General features: G+C 43.8%; 1 protein-coding gene across 3 annotated transcripts in view; it reads right to left on the bottom strand.

Moving 5' to 3' along the window:
- Positions 1–18,919, bottom strand: part of RNPC3 (RNA binding region (RNP1, RRM) containing 3) — a 52,645-nt gene extending 33,726 nt beyond the window's left edge. For all 3 annotated transcript variants that reach the window (XR_012646534.1, XM_075002324.1, XM_075002323.1), the window contains exons 1-8: positions 18,721–18,919; positions 17,183–17,230; positions 9,938–10,056; positions 7,693–7,776; positions 6,101–6,212; positions 5,165–5,233; positions 2,704–2,852; positions 901–1,026 (exon numbers count right to left, since the gene is read on the bottom strand). Coding sequence is in view for 2 of the 3 variants with exons in the window: in XM_075002324.1 (XP_074858425.1) it covers positions 901–1,026; positions 2,704–2,852; positions 5,165–5,233; positions 6,101–6,212; positions 7,693–7,776; positions 9,938–10,056; positions 17,183–17,230; positions 18,721–18,915 (902 nt within the window). In the remaining variant the exon portion in view is untranslated. The remainder of the gene's footprint in view (positions 1–900; positions 1,027–2,703; positions 2,853–5,164; positions 5,234–6,100; positions 6,213–7,692; positions 7,777–9,937; positions 10,057–17,182; positions 17,231–18,720) is intronic.
- Between the last annotated feature and the right edge of the window lie 3,008 nt (positions 18,920–21,927).

Raw genomic sequence — 21,927 nt, 5'->3', positions numbered from 1 at the left:
CTCTGCCTTTCCAACACATAACAAGCCCTTTCATTTTCTTCTGGTGTGCAGGGAAGAGTGCAAACGCATTTTAAACAGTCAACTGCCCTGAGATCAATGTATTACTGCTGTTTCTTAGGGACAGAGTGGTATAAAGTTGGAGATGCCAAAGCACTGAAAAAGAGAATTACTACTTTTTGTATTTTCATATTTCTCTTAGGTTATGTCTAGACTGCAGGCTTCTGTCGATACAACTTATGTCAACAGAAGTTGTGTCGAAAGAACATGCGTCCACACTGCAAAATTTCTTGGAAGAGATTTGCCAGTTGGAAGCAGCCTGTCAACATCCTTGTACACCCTATTCCACAAGGAAAAATGGATGTCTTGACTGAGGGTGCTTTTCCAACATCTGGTGCTGTGTGGACAGACCTAATGTCAGAAAAGCCTCTCCCAACGGAGCTGTCGGCAAAAGATACGCCAATTGCGGCGTGCAGTTGGTGTATCTTTTGCCAACAGTTTCCTGCAGTCTAGCCTTTGAATGGCTTGAGCCTATTCAGATCCGTTTTCCAGCCCTTAGGCAGATTGGATAGAAGAGCAATCTGGGTTCCCTTCAGGTCAATTTCAAACTTGATATAAACGAAATTGATGCAAACAGATCTGACAAGGATCAGAATAACATTCTCAAAGGATTAACAGCTATGGAACTAGCTTGAGATCAATGCAAGTCTTGGAGACTTCAGAGCATGATAAATACCACCTGAACAACTGAAAGGGTCACCTACAGCACTTCTTGCTGCAGGACCCTCTGTATTATGGGTTGTGACATAGAAAAATGAAATCTTGAGTTAGGCAATTCTGGGGATTATTCCTTATTCTCAATACCTGATTAACACTACAGAAATACAAACAACAACACAGTACCTTTGGGGAGCAGATGTGGGAACATTCAGCAAGTCTTTTATCTTTTGCTTTTTTCTCACACCACGCGGCTTTGTGTTTATTGGTCTTTTAGGCTGAATGGTTGCTAATTCCATCAATTTAGTCATTCTAAATTTTGAAATACAAAGAAATCCAAAATAGTTATGTTTTTAATTTAAAGATGTTATTTTAGAGAGGCAGCTACTTATTTCTGAACAGGACTTCTGAAACTTAAATGTGTTGAACTGTTCTATTATATACGAATAACATTTGTGATATATAGGCAGAGTACAGCTGTGTAGAATGTTTAGACTGATGAGAACACAGATTCTTAAATTGCAGCAGTACACAGACATAAGAAAAGACTAAACCATTCACTAAAATAGAAAGGTAAACTTACCAAAAAAACCCAAAAAAACAAAAGTTTCATTAGTATGACTCTTAAAACTTTACATAAAGTAATGTTATTGGTCCTAAAGTATTTGTTCTAATTCAGGTTAGTTAAGTTCTTCAATCATTCAAGGAATTTTAGATACAGTAAAATCTCAGTTATCCGACATAACAGGGACTGACTGATGGTCGGGTAACTGAATATGCTGGATAATTGGGGAGGGGGAAGGGACATGGGGAGAGGTAGAAGGGGGTGCCACTGGCTGCCAGGTCCCCTCTGCAGGGTGGGCAGTCAGCTGCCTGAGGCAGACTACCAACTGGCCTGAGGCAGGTGCCCCAGGGCCAGCTGCCAGCTGCACAGAGCTGGGGAAGATTATTCAACCTCCATTATCCAAGATTGCTTTTTATCCCACACCACCCCATGTTAGCAGAGGGAAATATTTTTTGAAGACTGCCCTAAAGGTATAATCCCATAAAATACATGGCATAATACATATACATGCACAATCAATTTGAGCCAGGAAAGCCCTTATCACTGGCCTCAATGCAGGGTAATAGCAGGGTGGAGAGCTAGAAAATGTCTGCCTCCCACAAACAGAACAAAATAAAAGACATAATCCAAAATCAAAAGCAAATGACACAGCTACTTAATGAGTGGTGTGAACTTTGCACCTCCTGCATCACACTCAATGGGCTTGTGCACACTACCACCTTCCTTCGAAGGAAGGATGGTAATTAGGGTGTTGGGAGTTTACTAATGAAGAGCTGCTGTGCATATTTTGAGAAAGGGGACTTCGAAGTTGTCCCTGCACTTCGAAGTACCGGCGGGTGAGCCGCAGCTAGATGCGTGCCAGTACTTCAAAAGTTTAAAACTTCAAAGTTGCCACGGGGGGGAAATTCGCTTAATGAACTCCCGCCTATGCATGGCAGCACTTCATTAGTAAACTCCCAACACCCTAATTACCATCCTTCCTTCGAAAGAAGGTGGTAGTGTAGACAAGCCCAATCTGTCTGAACATTCAGCAGGCAGGTAGGTAGAAAGCTGACATCAATTCCAGAGCACAGACTGAATTTCCGGTGTCTTTCCCTAACAGATAAAAGATCCTCCCCACTCAGGAAGAGGAGATTGAGTACAAGTGTATGGAAATTAGTAATGTTAATTCCTGAGCCATGTGATCCTGTTCATCCATGTCCTGACTGACTTTCAGAAGATTGCTGTCAGACAGCACATTAAGAACTTCAGCTTCTTTAAAACTTATATCTGGAAAGGCCATCTACATATTAGAATACCTGTGGATATTCAGTCATAAAATTGGAGCTTCTGTAAGCCAGGAGGCACAGAGGGTGAATTTGGCTGGATTGAGACCTACAAGAACAGCATTTTTTCAACACGGTTTGTTACTGATTATTACAAACCTCTCCTTTTCTTCCTCATCAGCACTTTCATATTCAGATTCTTCTCTGCTAGATAACTGATCTTCCTCCTCTTCAGGCAAAGGAGGCTCCTCTGGAGGCAGTGGTGGGATCGGAGGCGGCGGCACAGGCATAGGTAAATATTCTTCATACTAATCAATGGAAGAAATATAATTTAAGTCTTTAAACTTTGGAAAGCTGTACACTTTAATATTTTTCTGAATAAAAGCCTCAAATGTGATAAAACTGGCAGGAGAAAAAGAATGCTTTTTAAAACTCAAGATTTTTATTGAGATTTCTCTCTTCACATGTGACAAATTCAGTTTCACGAGAATTTTACATTAAATAATTCATCCAAAAACAACAAAATACTTAATACACTTTTCTCTCACCCTTCATTCACAATTTTAAAATTTGAAGAATTAATAAGACCATTTCAGAAACTAAAATGAAAAACAGCTTGTTTCAACCCAGAGTTCTGGTTTTCCATTCCTTGTTTTATAGATTAGAAAGGAGCATAGTGTGAGCATATGACAGAAGGCCAAAAGGATCAAAAATTCTAATTTTAGCTATTAAGGTGAATCGCTTCTGTGGCCTTGGACATGCCATAAATTCTTTCCCGCTGTAAAATAGGGCTGATACTTACCCACAAGTGTAGTAAGGATTAGCTATTGATTAAAGAGATAAATAAATATCATGAGCAGTTTCCACACCAAAACCACCTCATGTTTGATGATGAATTTTACTGTAGAGCTTACGGCCACTTGGATGAACAACACGAGAACAGTTGCACAAAGTGCTGAAGTCAATGAAAATGAAAACATTCAGTTCTCTTTAGAAGCTATTCAGCATTTTTAGCAGGGGTGAGCAAAGTGGGAGGGCATGGGGAAGGATGCAATTTCATGGGGGGAGGGAACACAGCGAAGTCCCATTCCCTGAAGCTGCAATGTCATTAGCTAGGGACAAATCCTGCCCTGTGGGAGTGAGTGCAGGAAAGACATGGCCCGGCTGCTCTCACTTGCAATGGGCCACTCCCCCTATGCACCAGGGAAGCACGTACACTGCCACTGCTGCCTCTCCCTAGGCCAGAACCCAAGCCCACTCCTGCCATATTGGACAGTAAATTTAGCAGACCAGGTGCACAGCCCGCACGTCCCTGAAAGTCCTCCAGCTGTCCCGCATGCTGCCTGGCTGCACTCACGTAACCTGTGGTGTGCCAGCAGGACTGCATCTACCCCTGCCCATATTGATGCTGCTGCTCTAGGGAGCCCCCTGGCATGGCAGCCAGCCAGGAAACTCTGTGTGTGGCGGGACAGAAAGAAGCCTCTTCACCCTGGTTCCCCAGCACTGGGCTTGTATGTTTCACTAAGACTTAAAATCTCACCCCAGACCAATGTTTTCTCTAACCTTTTCCATCTCCCCCTCCCCCTGCACACTCTACACCTCTGTTGTCTACCCCTACCCTCCACAACCTCTGTCACCACCAAGGGAGCACAATGCATCACTTCTGGGAGACTGACACTTGCTTCCAGGGCTGTTGGGAGGAGGGTCTGGGGGGGTGCGGGCTCAGCCCTGTTAATTGCAGGGATGGTAACTGGGACCAGACTTGAAAAGTTTGCTCAACCCTGCTTTATTTGGAATTGTTACTAATTTTTACCTGACCATTACATTTGCAGTATTTGGAATGCACAGGATAGTTTCAAAAACATCCGTGTAAATCCACTGGTCTGCTAAATTTACTGTGCACTATGTAATCTCTTAAAGCAGCTACCCATTTCATACCTGGAAAAGCAGGTGGTAGAATGCAAGGGCAAGCTGTGGGATGCTTGGAACTGAGCTCCCCTACGCCGGATCCTGCCAAAGCCATAAATTTACAGCAAGCCCTCAATGACTTTAAAATCTGCCGGCATGAGGGAACTGGGGATCAGAGTTAGAGCCAACTCCTTGTGTCCAGACAGTGGAGAACTGGGGGCACAGGTTCTGGTCTTCCTTGTTTCTTCTCCTTTGTAACACTGGGGAAATTGCTTACATCACAAAAACTAAATCCTAGGGCCAAAGCAAGTGATCGTGTGGATTTCACATCAGCAGTCTGAATCGCATAAGAACTGTATAAATCCACATATCAAAGAACATTTAATGCATTAGTTATTTTAGACTAACAGTGTGGCGTTCAAATGAATTTCATATTTCCTATAACCGCTACAAGATACTGTTTTCACTGCCATAACCTCCGTTTTATTGCCCTTGATTTGTTCTTTGGAATATTCTGATGATATTACTAAAAGGTCACAACACAGTCATTTTCATCTCATGCTTTTGAAAGATTCAGTTTTCCTCCTGACATTAGTTTGGAGCCCATGTCAACACATCCAACAGCTGCACAAATACCTAAGCAGCAGAAAATATTGAACGACTTCCTATGACAAGGCACTAATATTAAATGCAATAACACAAAATTTCTTACCATGGGTGGTCGAGTAGTAACTGGTCCAAAGGGTGGGGGTAGATTCATTTTATTCATAAGATGCAGCACCTAAAATAAAAATAAGTATAAAATGCCCTTTATCTACAACGTAGTTCTTTGGCACAGTACTTTCTAACTCTTTAATATGATTTTTTTTTAAATCTACTCAGTTTTAAGTGACATAAAAGATTTTACAACAGCCACATTTGTTAAATGCAGAAATGTTATCAGTACAGTATATTTGCAATCTTCAATTTACACTCCATTAAGACGTATCTTTGCAATTATTTCAACAAGTATCCTTTAAAACTCAGTTCAACTATAAAAAAAGACATAGTTAATGTTTTTAGTATTTAATACTTATATTGTACACTTCCAGCACTGATATTGTAAAAGAACTTAGCATCATTGGTGATCTCCCTAGAGATGTATATTGCTATAGCTCTGCTGAAGTCAGACTTATGCCAATGTACACTAACTGAAGATCTAACCCCACATGAAGCTTATCTTACCAACTAAATACTCTGCCAGGAAGAAACAAAGACTAAAATTAAAAGGTAGCTAATAAATGAACAACAGATACTAGAGACACATGACAGTAGAGTTAAGTAAAATTAACACAAATGGTTTGTTCTGAGCCAATTTACAATATTGAGTACATCAGTCAAAAACAGAGTACAGGAAGTATAGTGCAGTACTTCAATGCTAGTGAAATTACATCCATCTTCTTGCCAACTAAACGTTTTCTGTATTTATTTAATTACTTATTTAATAGCAAAAAGTTAACTCCTAGCCCTGGAAAACCAAGGCTTAATTATCCATAAGAACTAAAACAACAGCACTGTGTAGAACAATTGTTATAGTATATATTTAAATAAACAAAGACAGTATTGACATTTAACTTGGATTCCTTTGCTTTGCTAGTTCTTCACTTACCTGCACATAAAATTTAGGTACACTTGCCAAGGCATTTGCTATATTTGCAAGGATTGCACTTGAAGGCGGTGGGTATAGATATTTGAGGCATGAGTTTATAGGAAAGGTTAACCTGAGGAAAAATAAACATTTCAGAAACATTTACAATCGGTAAACCAGAAGCAACATCAAATAACCTGACAATTTGAGCTCAGAAGTATTAAAAAAAAAAAAAAAATTAACTTCTGAAACACATCAGAGTTACTTATGATTAACACAGCACTTTACAAAATCCAGCCATCTCAGTCCAAAAATAAAGCACAAAACTAAACTCTGAATTTCGGAACTGTTTTCCTGTCCAAAGTAGAAGAACACCCAAAACAAACCAAAACCCCATAGTCGTGGAAGTGCTATTAAACTTTTGGTTCCAGGGATTAAGCTGATCGCTATTAGAGACCAGGATGAGTCCTAACAAAACAGGGCAGATAGATTACACCACCAACTATCTCCTACAGTGTTTACAATACCTTCCTCTCAAGCATCCAATGCTAGCCACTATTTGAAACAGGCTACTGGACTAGATGGGCCAGAGTCTGTACACAACTTTGTATTTTATTTCCTTTGTCTATAACAGTTACAGCTTTCGGTCCAAAATGAGCTGTGCATGGTTACATGCCCATCTTAAGGCCCTAACTCAGGGCTAAGCAAAATTTGGCCCACATGCTGCATTTGGCCAGCTAAGCCATCGGCTCTGGCCCACAGATGCAGTGGAGAGCCTCAAGCAGGCTCTCTGCCTACCCTGCCCCACTCAGAAAAGAGGCTGCGGGTTCCTGTTTGTCTTTGAGTAGTTGGAAGGAGGGGAACACTCCCACTGACTGGTTTCCGGCCAGTGGGAGCTGCCTGTTTTGAAGCACAGGCAGCCTGCAAAGCACCCTTCAACCTCCCACAGGCTTCTGGCTATTCACAGCGGCAAGTGGCCCCTGCCATAAGCAGGCAGGCAGACAGATACTTGCTGAGCTGCTGGCAAGGAGTTAACTTGGTAAGTCTCCCAGCCAGAACCTGCTTCTGGAACCCCACCTCTACCTTCCCACAGCCCTCTGCAACACCTCACCTTCCCCAATACTCAACCCAAACTCACCCATATCCCAAACAGTCTCTGGCCCTCAACTTGCACCCATACCTTTTTCCAGCCCCGCATCCGTATCCCCTGTCCCAGGTCAAAACCTCCTTCTGCCCTAGGTCACAACCCAAACCCCCACACCTCAGTCTCCCCGTCACAACTGCCTCTTTCACTCAAACTCTCTTACACCCCACACCCCCTCCTGCATGAGAATCCCTTACCCCAAGCTCTTTTCTGCACCCAGACCCTGCATCTCCTCCATTAACAACATGGAAGACAGCTGCCCTGAACACCACTTTCCAAATTCTTGGAGTGGTCCCTCATCAAAAATTACTGCCCACCCCATCCACAACTCCACCAACACTTATGCACATTTTTAACCTCTCTTACATGTTTGAAGTTTTAATAATATAAATATTTGAAGTATAGGAGACTTTTATAATAATTATAGTATGTCAAGAATATAACAGTTAAGCAAAGAATCAGCACTTGCCCATGGCTGGGAGCAATTCCATTTTCTATTTTCGGACAGCTTGGCTCTTTCCTTTCTCTCTCTTCTTCCACTGGTTCTTCTGACCTGAAAAACAGATTGGTGTTAATTAAAATCGGGCAAAATTCCATGAAATATATAATACACAATGCTCAGCAGAAGAATATGAAACATGTTTCACTTGTAACATTCCAAATTTATTCCAAAATACAGTGGGTTAGTCTGCTGGGCTTTACACCTTTTGCAGAAGGTGCTAGAATTGTAATTATAGTACTTTGTCTCTTAAAATTTGTCCTGTGCTCTTTAAAGAAAACAAGACATTGAAAGTGAAGACCATCCCGCGCAATACCAAAGTATAAAATTGTGATTTATGAAAAATTTCACTTTTTTTTATGTACAAATCAAGTATTTGTTTTATGGTTCATTTTAATTTTACTTAAACAAAAATTTATCAGACAAAACCTTTTTATGTACTGTCTAATGCAAATATCATCAGACAACTTAATGATGCATTTCACTTACATGATATTAAGCCAGATCTGGTGTGATATGATTTTAATTTTTTAAGTCTTGTGACCTTAAATCAGGAACTTGGAACATTTCAGTCTTGATTATTTTATTTGATGCCCTATGGACTCCTTTGGAAATGGAGTATTCTGTGCAGATTAGAGACCCAAACTATCACATTCCTTGGTAATATTTAGAATTTAGAATGAATGGGGCTAGAAAAAGGCTTAGGTTTAGAGGAATACACATGAAATATAAATGACACAAACAGCCATTTTTTGTGTTATATTCAAAATATTAACAGCAATTTGATAACAGAATTAATTACTAAGGCCCTAAGCTGCAAGAAACGCCATGAAAGGGAATCACATACTTCTGCAGGGTTCCTCAGACAACTGAGGCTATAGTCAGATTCTGCCTGGCATGTAAGACAATACACCAGCAGTGGCCAACCCACATCTTTCAAGCTGTGCGCAGCTCTTTAAGCAATGAAGTGTGGCTTCTGCTCAAAGGTGTGTGCCTGGAGTGCTTGCCACTCTCTGTGCATGAGCCACAGCACTTGCAGGGAGAAGTGCGTAGTGGCAGCTGCGATGAGTCCCAGATATTCAGTTAGAGTCTGGCCAGAAGGGCTGGGGCTGCCTAGCTCTGGAGGAGGGGTAGGGGATTGAGTTACAGCAGGGCAGCTGAGGGTGCTAGGGTCTGGGGCAGGGCACTGAGCCATGTATTTATTTTTACTGATTGATAAAAAAAATAAAAAAACATAATACGTCTCTTTGCACTCTATCTACAGCTATTTTGGCTCAGTCTTACGGGTTAGCCACCCCTGTAACACAAAATGGAAATTTCCAAACTGCTGTGCACTCTGTTCAACTCCCACAGAAAAGTCTGGCCCCTGAATGACAGATGTGAAACATTGTTCCATTCCTAATATATGAGTCTTGTATACCAATCTGAACAACAAATATGGAGGTCACTGAACAACTAGTCTTGCTCTGCAAGTGGAAACCAGTGAGGTGACAAACAAATTAGAGCAGATGGTCCCAAACTTTTTACTGAAGTGACCCCTGTTCCTCCAACTTTGTCTTTTTTCAAAACCCACATAAGAGGCTAAATTCATGGAATGCCAGTCCAAAAAAATTCCTTTTCCTCACTCACTCACCAGCTCCTCTTCCTCACCCTGCCAAGGTGACATCAACCACCCACAGCAGTAACCTCAGCCCCAGCACTGAAATACTAATTCCAGGAAGTGTAGAGACGTGCTGGATCGGGTGGAAAGGGAGCCTATTTTCTTACTCATGAATGATATTGTTATCCCATAAGCCTGGTCTCAATGCCTAGAGTGGGAAGCTGGACCCATCTCCAGCACACAGGAGCTGCCACTGTGGTGTGAGTGCAGGGCAGACTTGTTCTCCATTCATCCCTCTCTCTCACGGACTTCCTTCTGCACCAGCGTGTGAGTCAAGACCAATCATTTGGCAACTACTGGATTATTCTATGTTACGATGACACATCTGAATCTGAAGTGAGTAAAGTGAACAAAAAGTCACTGTCCAGACAACTCCCGTTACCCTTATTGTAGGAATTAGACTCAAATATAATAATTGTTTTAAATGAACATGTTTTATTCTGCAATTGTAAATGAAAACTTCAGAAATTGTCAACATTTTAAAAACTGTTTCTCATTCTTATGGTCAGAGTTATAAAAATCTCTGAACATGGAAACAATTATGTGCATACATACCTTTTATTTTTCTCTGAGAGAGAAGGTTGGCTAAGAACATTAACGCTGTCTTGTTCCTTTGCAAATTCAACAACTAAAGTGTGACCTAAAAGTCTCAGCTGATGCAGTCTTGACAATGCCTTCAAATAACCACAATAGCAACAAAGAATATGCAGATTCAGTTAATAAAGATAAATATTTAAATAGATTCCAGTATAAATTAATATTTTCATCATTTTTCAAATGGTCATTTTTTCTTCCCAATATCCGGCCCCTTCAGATGCTGTTTCTAATATATAGCCTGATTTTCACCTAAACTTCTACCATTTAAAATGGAAGAGAAAGAAAGAAGCATACCATAACATAACCAAAACTTGGGTGAAAGTTGACCTTGGAAAGAGAAAGGTAAACACATTAACTTCTATTGATTCTCTGAACAGCTAAGTCAAGGCTATAAATAATCAAGGTTTCAGTGATTACATTTTAATCACTGAAACCTTGATTATTTATAGCCTTGACTTATTTATACTGGAAAATTACTTTACTATAATCAAAGCAGCTTGATTTTTGTATGTTATTTTTGGAAACACATGGGTACCATACAGGAAAACTGATACCTGTATCAACATTAGTAACTGTCAAATATCCCTTAAATAAGACTAAAAAGTAATTATTAAGCCAAAATCTATTCAGCTAATCTGTTCCATTCGTATACAATTTTAAATGTTCTATATTTATTAATAGGATAATTAAAATACACTAGTAGAACACCTGCAAAGTCATGATAGGATGGGGTCTAATCAGAAGTTACTGCAAAGGCTACTAGCCTCTCATCAATTATCAGATGCCACTGACTATGCCAAAAGGAACACAAAACTAGTTGACCTAAAGAATGTAGTCTTTTAAGAGTTTTTTAAGGATACACCTGTTTTGCAACATGAGCTTGTGCCAGAGCCCAACTCCTTTTGTGTTCACACTGCAATTGCGCTAACCCAAGGCTCAGACACAGCATCCCAGGGCCTGGAAAGGGTAGAGGGCCTGAGCTCAAGTTAAGCATGGACCCAGGGTCCAAGACCTATTCTTCTTTAGAGCAGCCACTGCTCAGCCAACCTGAGTCCTGGAGTCAGATGTACATATACACAGCTCAAAGGATACAGTAGTCCCTCAGGATAAGTGAGGGCTGTATCCCATGCAACACTTCATATCCCAAATTTTGGGTAAGTCTAGAGGGTCTTGGGCAGTGGGTTGGGGCCAAAGGACTAAGCCTGGGGTGGGCTGGGAGGGTGGAGTTGAGCTGGGGCATGTGGGGGTTGGAGCCAGGTCTGCGGAGGTCAGAGCAGGGTCCACGAGGTTGGTCGGCAGGGGGCTGGAGCACAAGCCCTGTGTGCTGTGCCGGGGGCTGGAGCTCTAGCCGCACGCAGGGCTGTAGTGCACTGGGAGCACCCCCCCCCGGCCCCCGCACAGGTTGGGAGGGAGGGAACTGATCCTGGCAGTGGGGAAGGGGGTTTTAGTCTCCCTAGCTGCCTGCAGCAGCAGGCAGCTAGTTGGGGCTAAAACTTCTCCCTACCTTGACAGCAGCGCCACTCTAGAAAGGGGATTTTAGCCCACCCGGCTGCCCGTAGTAGCAGGCAGCTAGGCGAGCTAAAAGCCTTCCTCCTACCTTCCCAGAGCGGTGCCTACTGCTGCTCTGAGAAGGGGCTCTTAGCCTATCTAGCTACCTGCAACTGCGATAAGCTAGGCATGTTGACAGCCACACGTCTTCAAGTTGTGTGAAACTCATGTTAAAGTGAGTTTTGCGCATCCTCAAGACACGTAAAGTGAGCATTTACTGTACTTCCTTAGTCCTTTCTATTTCAACACTTTACAATCTATTCTATTAACCACAGGTCAATGGAAAGTGGAAATGGAAGTGGCCCTTTTCAGCATTAGCACACTGTCTTTGAATCACTGATCGGCAAACACACCACCAGAAAACCTTCTGGGTCTAAAATGAAGTGTGAACCACCAAACAAAGCCTTTTACGTCGTAAACTGCTTCTTGGTTGCATGCAGGGAAGGCAGTAAAGTTTACCTCCTGTGTACCATGGTCCTAGAGCTTGAGTGATCATATTTGTGGGGATGAAGAGGTACTATGAAATCTGGGATATGGTTACTTTAATTTGTGTCTATGTACTGCACTGTGAATACCAGGAACCTAGTTTCAAGCACAGATTACAGAAATCTTAATCTGGTGTTAAAATGCCATGTAAGTGCTCAAAAAATGGCATGATCTAACACATTTCAGCAGAATCAAGTCCCACTAACCCTAGAGTTAAGTGGCAATGTTGACATTCACTGAGAAATCTCCCTCCAAAAGGCTACTAAACAATTTACATAGTTGTGGAAAAGAACAGATGAGTAGTCGAGAGAAAGAAAAGAATTGCCACAGATCAAAAACTGCCCACTGAAGACTGAGGAATTTCAGGGACATTTAATCAAGCTAGTCAACACAATGGTAAATGAAGTTGAATGTTAATAATTGAAAAATTTTGACTCATCTTACAGGCTTCTAACATATCAACTCAAAAGAAGACAGGGCCTTCTACATACTCTATACTGTTCCAGAACAATTCTCAAATATACGCTCTCCACACTACTCAAGAAAACCATGCTACAATTCCAGACTCAACATCCGTGTTTAAGCACAGTTGTGGTTAGCATGGTTCAAACCTCACTGCAAACAAAACAATAGCCTAGAAAAAAAGGTGGGGAACTTACACCTCAGATCCAGCCCCTGGCTTATTTTGATCTGGTCTGCAGTGAAGCTGATGACCTTCAACAAGGAAAAGGGTAGAGTCCTGCACTTGGGACAGAAGAATCCCAAGCGCTGTTATAGGCTGGGGACAGACTGGCTAAGCAGCAGTACAGCGGAAAGGGACCTAGGGATTATGGTGGATGAAAGGCTGGATATGAATAAACCGTGTGCCCTTATAGCCAAGAAGGCTAACAACATATTAGGGTGCATTATGAGGAGCATTTCAAGCAGATCTAGAGAAGTGGTTGTTCCCCTTTATTCGGCACTGGTGTGGCCACATCTGGAATACTGGGTCCAATATGGGCTCCCCCACCGCAGTATGAAAAGGATGTGGTCAAACACTCTGGCATTTAATTTCAAAAAGGGGAATTACACTAAAATGAGGAAGCTAGTTAAACAGAAACTAAAAGGTAGAGTAATTAAACTAAAATCCCTGGAAGCTGCATGGAAACTGTTTAAAGACACCATACTAGAGGCCCAACTTAAATGTATACCCCAAATAAAAAAACACAGTAAGAGACCTAACAAAGAACCACCATGGCTAAACAGCCATGTTAAAAAGGCAGTGAGAGAGAAAAGGGCAGCTTTTAAAAAGTGGAAGTCAAATCCTAGTGAGGAAAATAGAAAGGAACATAAACACTCCCAAATTAAGTGTCATAATGTAGTAAGAAAAGCCAAAAAAGATTTTGAGGAACAGCTAGCCAAAAATTCAAAAAACGATAGTAAAATGTTTTTTAAATACATTAGAAGCAGGAAGCCCGCTAAAAAAGCAGTGGGGCCCTTGGATGATAAAGATATAAAAGGAGCGATCAAGGAAGACAGTGCCATTGCGGAGCGATTAAATGATTTCTTTGCTTCAGTCTTCACGGCTGAGGATCTTACAGAGGTTCCTAAATCTGAGCCAGCCTTTTTAGGTGACAAATCTGAGGAACTCACTCAGATTGAAGTGACATTAGAGGAGGAGGTTTTGGAATTAATTGATAAGCTGAATAGTAACAAGTCTCCAGGACCAGACGGCATTCACCCAAGGGTTCTGAAAGAACTCAAATGTGAAATTGCGGAGTTATTAACAGTGGTTTGTAACCTATCCTTTAAATCCACTTTGGTACCAAATGACTGGAAGACAGCCAATATAACACCAATATTTAAAAAAGGCTCTAGAGGAGATCCTGGCAATTATAGACCGATAAGTTTAACATCAGTACCAGGCAAATTAGTAGAAACACTAGTAAAGAGTAAAATTGCAAGGCACATAGAAGAGCACGAATTGTTGGGCAAAAGTCGGCATGGTTTCTGCAGAGGGAAGTCGTGTCTAACTAATCTATTAGAATTCTTTGAAGGGGTTAATAAACATGCGGACAAGGGGTACCCAGTGGACATAATATACCTAGATTTCCAGAAAGCCTTTGACACGGTCCCACACCAAAGGCTTTTATGTAAATTAGGTGGTCATGGGATAGGAGGAAAGGTCCTTTCATGGATCAGGAATTGGTTAAAAGACAGAAAACAAAGGGTGGGAATAAATGGTAAATTTTCACAATGGAGGAGGGTAACTAGTGGTGTTCCCCAGGGGTCAGTCCTGGGACCGATCCTGTTCAACTTGTTCATCAATGATCTAGAAAATGAGGTAAGCAGTGAGGTGGCAAAGTTTGCAGATGACACCAAGTTGTTCAGGACAGTCAAAACCAAAAGGGATTGTGAAGAACTACAAAAAGATCTCAGCAAACTGAGTGATTGGGCAGCAAAATGGCAAATGAAATTTAATGTGGGTAAGTGTAAGGTAATGCATGTTGGAAAAAATAACCCAAATTACACGTACTACATGATGGGGTCAAATTTAGCTACGACAGATCAGGAAAGGGATCTTGGAGTTATAGTGGATAGTTCTCTGAAGACATCCACGCAGTGTGCAGCGGCAGTTAGTAAGGCAAATAGGATGTTAGGAATTATTAAAAAAGCGATCGATAATAAGACAAAAGATATCATACTTCCCCTATATAAAACTATGGTACGCCCACATCTTGAGTACTGCGTGCAGATGTGGTCTCCTCACCTCAAAAAAGATATATTGGCATTAGAAAAGGTTCAGAAAAGGGTGACTAAGATGATTAGGGGCTTGGAAAGGGTCCCATATGGGGAGAGGCTAGAGAGACTGGGACTTTTCAGTTTGGAAAAGAGGCGATTGAGGGGCGATATGATAGAGGTATATAAAATCATGAATGGTGTGGAGAAAGTGAATATAGAAAAATTATTTACCTTTTCCCATAATACCAGAACTAGGGGACACCAAATGAAATTGATGGGTAGTAGGTTCAAAACTAATAAAAGGAAATTTTTCTTCACACAGCACACAGTCAACCTGTGGAACTCCTTGCCCGAGGAGGCTGTGAAGGCCAGGACTCTATTAGGGTTTAAAAAAGAGCTTGATAAATTTTTGCAGGTTAGGTCCATAAATGGCTATTAGCCAGGGATAAAGTATGGTGCCCTAGCCTTCATAACAAGGGCAGGAGATGGATGGCAGGAGATAAATCACTTGATCATTGTCTTCTGTTCTCCTTCTCTGGGGCACCTGGCATTGGCCACCGTCGGCAGATGGGATGCTGGGCTCGATGGACCTTTGGTCTGACCCAGTATGGCCATTCTTATGTTCTTATTCTTATGTTCTTATGTGGATGTGCTGGAGCAGGTTCACAGGAGGGCAACAAAAATGATTAAGGGGCTGGAGCACATGACCTACAAGGAGAGTTTGAGGGATCTGGGCTTGTTTAGTTTACAGAAGAGAACTCTGAGGGGTGATTTAATAGCAGCTTTCAACTTCCTGAAAGGGAGCTCTAAAGGGGATGGTGAGAAACTGTTCTCAGTGATGTCAGACAGCAGAACAAGCAGCAATGGTCTGAAGTTACAGAGGGAGGGGAGTAGGTTGAATCTCAGGAAAAACAACTTCACCAGGAGGGTGGTGAAGCACTGGAATGTGATGCCTAGAGAAGTGGTGTATTCTCCATCCTTAGAGGTTTTTAAGTCCTGGCTTGACAAAGTCCTGGCTGGGATGACTTAGTTGGGGTTGATCCTACTGGAAGCAGGGGGCTGGACTGGATGACCTCCTGAGGTCCCTTCCAGCCCTATGATCCATGCTACAGCAAGTTCCCAGGGTATGATGGCCCCTTCTCCCCATGGAACTAGAGCGTAAGTGGAGCCCTGGTACCCCAAGCTGAGTGTGAGTGAAGGGAATGTCACTAAGGCTTTTTTTTTTTTGGGTATGACCCCAACTGAATTTTTCTGAGTTCCCCACCTCTACTCGAGAACCAAGATTCCTAAACTTTGACTCTGTAAAGATCTGCCAAGTCAGCAAGCCTGGATTTTGGTGAGCAGCCAGAGTTGCTAACTAACATTTCTGTCATATTTGACACGACAATAAAGAACAGCAGAGCCAATTGAGGCCAAGTCACTACTCAACTGACACAATCAACTTCCCTTTTCTGGAAATTATAGTATGTGTGGCCTAAAAGACAACTCAGGAAACCTGTGTTCTATTTCTGTCTCTTCCCAAGTCCTGGGTGAAATTCAGCAAGCCACTTCACAGTTCTGTTTCTCCGCTTTTCTAAATGTAAAATTGACATTACGAAGCTTGCATCCTTATGGAAGAAACAGGAGATCTGCCAACAAGAAGTGCTATACAGTAAAACGCCGAAATGCGTGACTTCGAGTCGCACTTAACTTGCATTAATGTGAGTTAAGCACAACTCAAAGCCGCTCTGCAGCTGTCTGCCTGCCCAGCTCCCCAGCTGGGGGAAGAGTGGTGGACCCCCAATGCTGCAGCTTCCCCTGGGCTTCCCTCAGCTGGGGGAAGCAGGGGAGAAGCTACACCTGGGTCCCAGAGTGGCAGAGAACTGGGAACCAGGCTGCTGCCTGGTTCCCAGCTCCTTTCAGCAGAGGAGATCCAGGAGCCAGGCTGCCACCTGGTGCCTGACTCCCCTCCACTTGCTGGAGCCTTGAAACTGATGAGGGCTGGTGCCCTCCCTCACATTACATGGGAAATTGACTTATGCAAGGGTTGCAAGAACGCAACAGCTGCATAAGTCGAGAGTCTACTGTATATTATCATTATCATTATTATTATTATAACTGTTCTACCTTGTTTGCAAATTGCTTATCATCCTAGCAACATCCCTACCCCATCAAGTTTTTTTTCCCCACACTGCTGTCCTGAATGTGCATACATTACCACATGTAAAGTCCTTCAGCAAATGTTATCAAGCCTACCAATTACAGTGGGACATGACCTTTATGTTCGCTATAAACAAACCTATAACATTAGTGTTTGTTTATATTTGAACCAATTTTCACTATACTTTTTCTTACATATTTTTCCATAAATCATAATGCTAGGAGAAGACAGAAGTACTAAAAGTGAGCTAAAAGCGTAGGGAAAAGAATCCATTTGCTGAAATATTTAATGAAAAGCCCAATACACACCTTTACAGCTGAATTTTCATTGGGAAAAGTAGCAAAAGCTGTATGTTTCTGGAAAAAAATACAAAAAACTATAAGAGACAAATAATATCAGAGTGAAGTTTTGAATGACATGTTACTTTGCAAAGATTTACAACTAGAAATTACATTTCAAGGTATATTATAAATAAAGATTTCCAAGTTAATTATTTGCAGTTTCATGTTTTCAGTCTACCAAATGTATACTTGGGGCAAGAAGTACATGATAAAGAAGTATATGGGTCACAAAAAAGCATGAGGGTAAGGATGACTGAATGGAATCTCTATTTTTATTCCACTGACCCTCAAGGCTAACCCCACTATATATCAATAAAAATAAAAACTTTCAGTGGGCATGGGACTCATATGTGTAAATTTGGTGTATTATATAGGGTTCTAGCTAATCTTCTGTCATCCATCTATCTTGAAATAAACTCTCTGGGGACAGACTCCAGCACCTATTTGGATCCCCACTGAAATCAACTTAGCTCTGTATGAGGGCCATTTGTGAATTTTTAAAGATCTTTTAAAGTTTTTATAGGACCATAAATTTCAACAAAACTTCAGTTGAATCCAAGATAGAATCTGAGGGCTTAACTACACTACCACGGAAGATTGACCCGTTCAGGGTAGATCTTGTGGGGTTTGATTTTGCACATCAAATTTGAACATGCAAAATCACACACTCAGATTCACAGTCAACATCTGTACTCATCGTGAGACATGAGGACTAAGGGAGGTCGAAAGGAAAGACTCTCCTATTGACCTTCCCCTGTAAAGACAAACAAGTTAGCCAAGCACAGATATATGGATTTTAGCTACACAATGGACATAGCTAAAATTGTGTAGCTGCAGTTGACTTTCTATGTCTAGTATAGACACAGCCTCAACCATGGGAGGATGCCTCACGGTAGTGACTAGTCTGGCATGTGAGATCAGTGTTCCCTGTAAGCTGTGCGCTTGTGCAGTTAGCAGAGCGCCCTTCGCTGGCAGCAGGTATTCCGTTGAGGGTGCACAGCCAAACACTGTTTGGCGCAGAGCAAAATGTACTCCCCAGGCGGATAGAAAAAACCAAAGGGGGTCGTGAGCAGCCGGCTCCGCTGCCCTGTGGGAGACACACGCAGGTTCAAACTTCTGCTGTGCTACGAGAGCTGTTACCTGCTGTACAAACGACACAGGTAGGGCCGGAACCTGAGTCCCAACCACAGGGCTGTGGAGCCCCAGACAGCGGACTCTGCATCAAATACCCACCAGGCGGGAGGCTCCTTCCCCAGCACAGCCCCGGGACGGAGGGCCGAGAACACACCCGCAACTCCCTTTCAGGGTGAGGGCGGAGATGCTGCTGTCGTCTCCCCGGACCGGAAAGAGCCAGGGCAGCGCTGGAGCTTCCTGCCGCAAATGACCGGCGCCGCCTGGGCCCAGAGGTGTGCGCCGGCGGAGGGTGGCTCCCCACCTGCACTGCCCCGCGCGCACCAGTGCTACGGGGTCACCCTCCCTCCAGAACCCTTCCGGCCTCTGCCTACCAGCCGCCCCTGGTCGGAGAGGACCCGCACGGACACGGCCCCGAAGTGCCTCAGCAGATCCTCCTTCTCCGCGGCCGTCAGGTCGGTGGGGAGGTGCCGCACCAGCAGCATCCGGCTTCGCCGCCGCCCCACGCACGGGGACCCTCCCCCTGCTGCCGCTGCCGTCTGCTCCTCCTCAGCGCCCATTGCCGCCATCTTGGGCGAGGGGTGACCCGCGGTCAGAAGAGCCGTGCGAGCCCGGCCGCGCCCAAACCTCGCGAGAATTCTAGGGGGAAGGGCGGGGAGTGCAGACCTCGCGAGAATCCGTGGGCTAAGTCGGGGGTAGCTTGGGCACGCGCCTAGAGACTGCTCAGGCGGGCGGTTCGCCGCGGGTCCGGAGTGACCCTCGCCTGAGCGGTTCTGGGGAGGTTCGCTCCCCCTGTGTGCGCGGAGCGGGTTTGAAGTCAGTCCGCGCTGAGACCACGTCCACACCCGGCAGCTTTGGGCGCCGCTGCTGTGGCAGGTGCCTTGTGTTCCGCCTGCTCCCCGTTGGAGCTTCCGATGAGCCCTGAGCGCCGTGCTTAGGTGAACTTAACCCCTGAGTTGTGTGGCACCCGGGAGCCTAACCGGTGTATTCGGCCATGCGCTCGTGTGGCTGCCCCCCCCACCCCCCCCCCCCGAGGAGCTGGAGTTAGAGTGGGCATTACAGAGGCCGGGGTAACATCACTCTAATTTCCACTCCAGTGCATCTCATGAAGTAGCTGTTACCCAGGAAGCTTATGCCCTAATCTCCTACAGCTGGAAGGGAGCTTGGGAGGTCATCTCGTCCAGCCCCCTGCCCTCTTAACAGGACCAAGCACCATCCCTGATATCTATTTGCTCTGATCTCTGAACAGCTTCCTCAAGGATTGACCTCACAACCCTCAGTTGAGCGGGCACATGCTCAAAACACTAATATATCTGTTGGTTTCCCATGGTGGAACAAGACCTCTCCAAGTTTTTGCAGATAGTCTTAACATGGTTAGCTCCGTACCACTTTAAAATGATTTATTAGATGATGAGCTTTCATGGGAGAGTCCCACATCTTCAGCTCTGAGGAAGTGGGTCTGTCCCATGAAAGCTCATTGCCTAATCGTTTTGTTAGTCTTTTTAGTGCTGTAGGACTGCTTTTTTGTTTTGTGAAGATGCAGACTGACATGGCTACCTCTCCATGGTTATCCCTGAGACTTGATCCTGAAGTTTTCCCCATTTGGATGCGTGGTCCAAAATGGATTCCAAGCAGTAGTTGGAAAAGTTAAACGTTCAAGAGGATGCACCACACTAAATAGCTGCATGTGTGTAAAGCGGACATTAGTACCAACCAGAGAGTGCCAACAAATGCAAGCATGGGTGCAGAAAATGTAGTATTGTTTTTTCCTAACAGTTTGGGCACATTAGCCATAGAGATGGAAATAATCTCAGAGTTTTCATGGAAGGTATGGTGGCAGGTCATTTTAGTAGATAGGATGTCTGAAGGTATTGATAGATAGTGTGTGACAAATCATTGGGAGTTCTGCTGAAATCACAAGGTCAGTGATGGATCAAGGAGACAGAATAGCCATTTCATGGAGTGCAAGGGATGCTGGGAGGTGGGCAACCAGCAGATGGCGGGAGAACAGTGGCTGCTGGCAGGTGGGAAGAGTGAAGCAAAAGGTGAACTGATTAAATTGCAAATGACAAATGTGTGGATCAGGATGAATACGAACAGGAACATATTTCATTACTGATGAACGATGGATACTTAAAATGGCAGCTAAGGGGGTGGGGGGAGAACCTATAGTGGGGACCCCAGTATCACATAAATTTCTAAATTCAGGTATCTTTTGACTTCTTATTCAAGATAGAAATCACCACAGAGTGTATGTCATTTGTGTGCTCTGTTAAGCTGTGAACCACGTGATCACAATGAACCTAGAAAAAGTAGCAATCTCTAATGTAGCCCCAATAAAAATCAATGATCTCTTTCCTTCTCTCCAAACCGAGTTTTCATCGTGTGAAGAATGACTATTGAACTTTCTTTTTCATATTATTCTGTGTTCTAGTTGCATTTTTATTCACTAGAATAATGAAAACTTCAGGTTTTTGTTCACAGCAAAAGCACTGCTTTTACACCAGTGACGACAGCTTTAAATGTATTTACTGCATATGAGCAGGAGTTTATCTAGTGGCAACACTTCCTCTTTGTGGCTATGGCCACACTACAGTGGTCCTTCAAAAGAACTACTTTCAGAAGATCTCTACCAAAAAAACTTCTTTTGAAAAATTGTGGCCACACACAGAAAGTGGATCCAAAGATTGAGCCGTTCTTTCAAAAGAGAAGAGCAGAGCAGACCCGGCTGCTTTTTTGAAAGAACAAGCCAGGAAATGCCGCAGACGGCATCGCATGGCCGGCAAGTCCTTCCAGGAGCTCTAGTCACACACTCCCTTAAAGGGCCCCTCTGAAATACCCACTCCCTGCACACGCTGAGGTCTACTGAGCTGACCAAAGCAAAGCAGAGTGAGTGCAGGGACAATCTGTTAGGTCGCAGCTATGGAACCATAGCAACTCCAGCACCACATCCATGTCATGGGTGGTCTGCTGATCAGCATCATCGCAGCTGCCATCCAGCCCCTCTGGTGGAACAGACCTGCCACTGGGGCCAAGGAGCCCAACATCCAGGGCCCTAGCTGCACTCAGCCCACCAAGTGATCAGGCACCTCTGGTACTATGCGACCAGCTCTGATTGGTGAGACTGGCCTAGTGATGGGTGAGTGGAATGACATGCAATGGCTCCAGAATGTCAGTATGAGGAAGGAGACATTTCTGGAGCTCTGCAGCTGGCTCGTCCCTGCCCTCTGACACCAGGACGCCCACATGTGGCCTGTCCTCCCTCTTGAGAAGTAGGTCGCTGTTGTGGTGGGGAAGCTGGCCACCCCAGACAGCTACTGCTCCATGGGACTGCAATTTCGGGAGGGAGGGGGCAAGTCAACCATCAGGGTTGTTTTCATGGAAGCAAGGCACTCTTGGCTCACTGACCCAGCATGGGGAGAGGGGAGGTGGGGCCTAGGAAAGGGGGACCCAGGTTGGGGGCAAAAGGGGGCAAGGGGTGGGGCGACCTAGCCCTGGGAGACTGTCACCCCCCCCACAGGATAACTACCCAAGGAGTGCAATTGTGAGGAGTGGTGCATGGAGGGCTCGGGGTGGGGGAG

Source organism: Carettochelys insculpta, chromosome 9 (genome assembly GCF_033958435.1).
Source record: "Carettochelys insculpta isolate YL-2023 chromosome 9, ASM3395843v1, whole genome shotgun sequence".
NCBI classification, from domain to species: domain Eukaryota; kingdom Metazoa; phylum Chordata; order Testudines; family Carettochelyidae; genus Carettochelys; species Carettochelys insculpta.
This window is presented reverse-complemented; position numbering and strand designations above follow the sequence as displayed.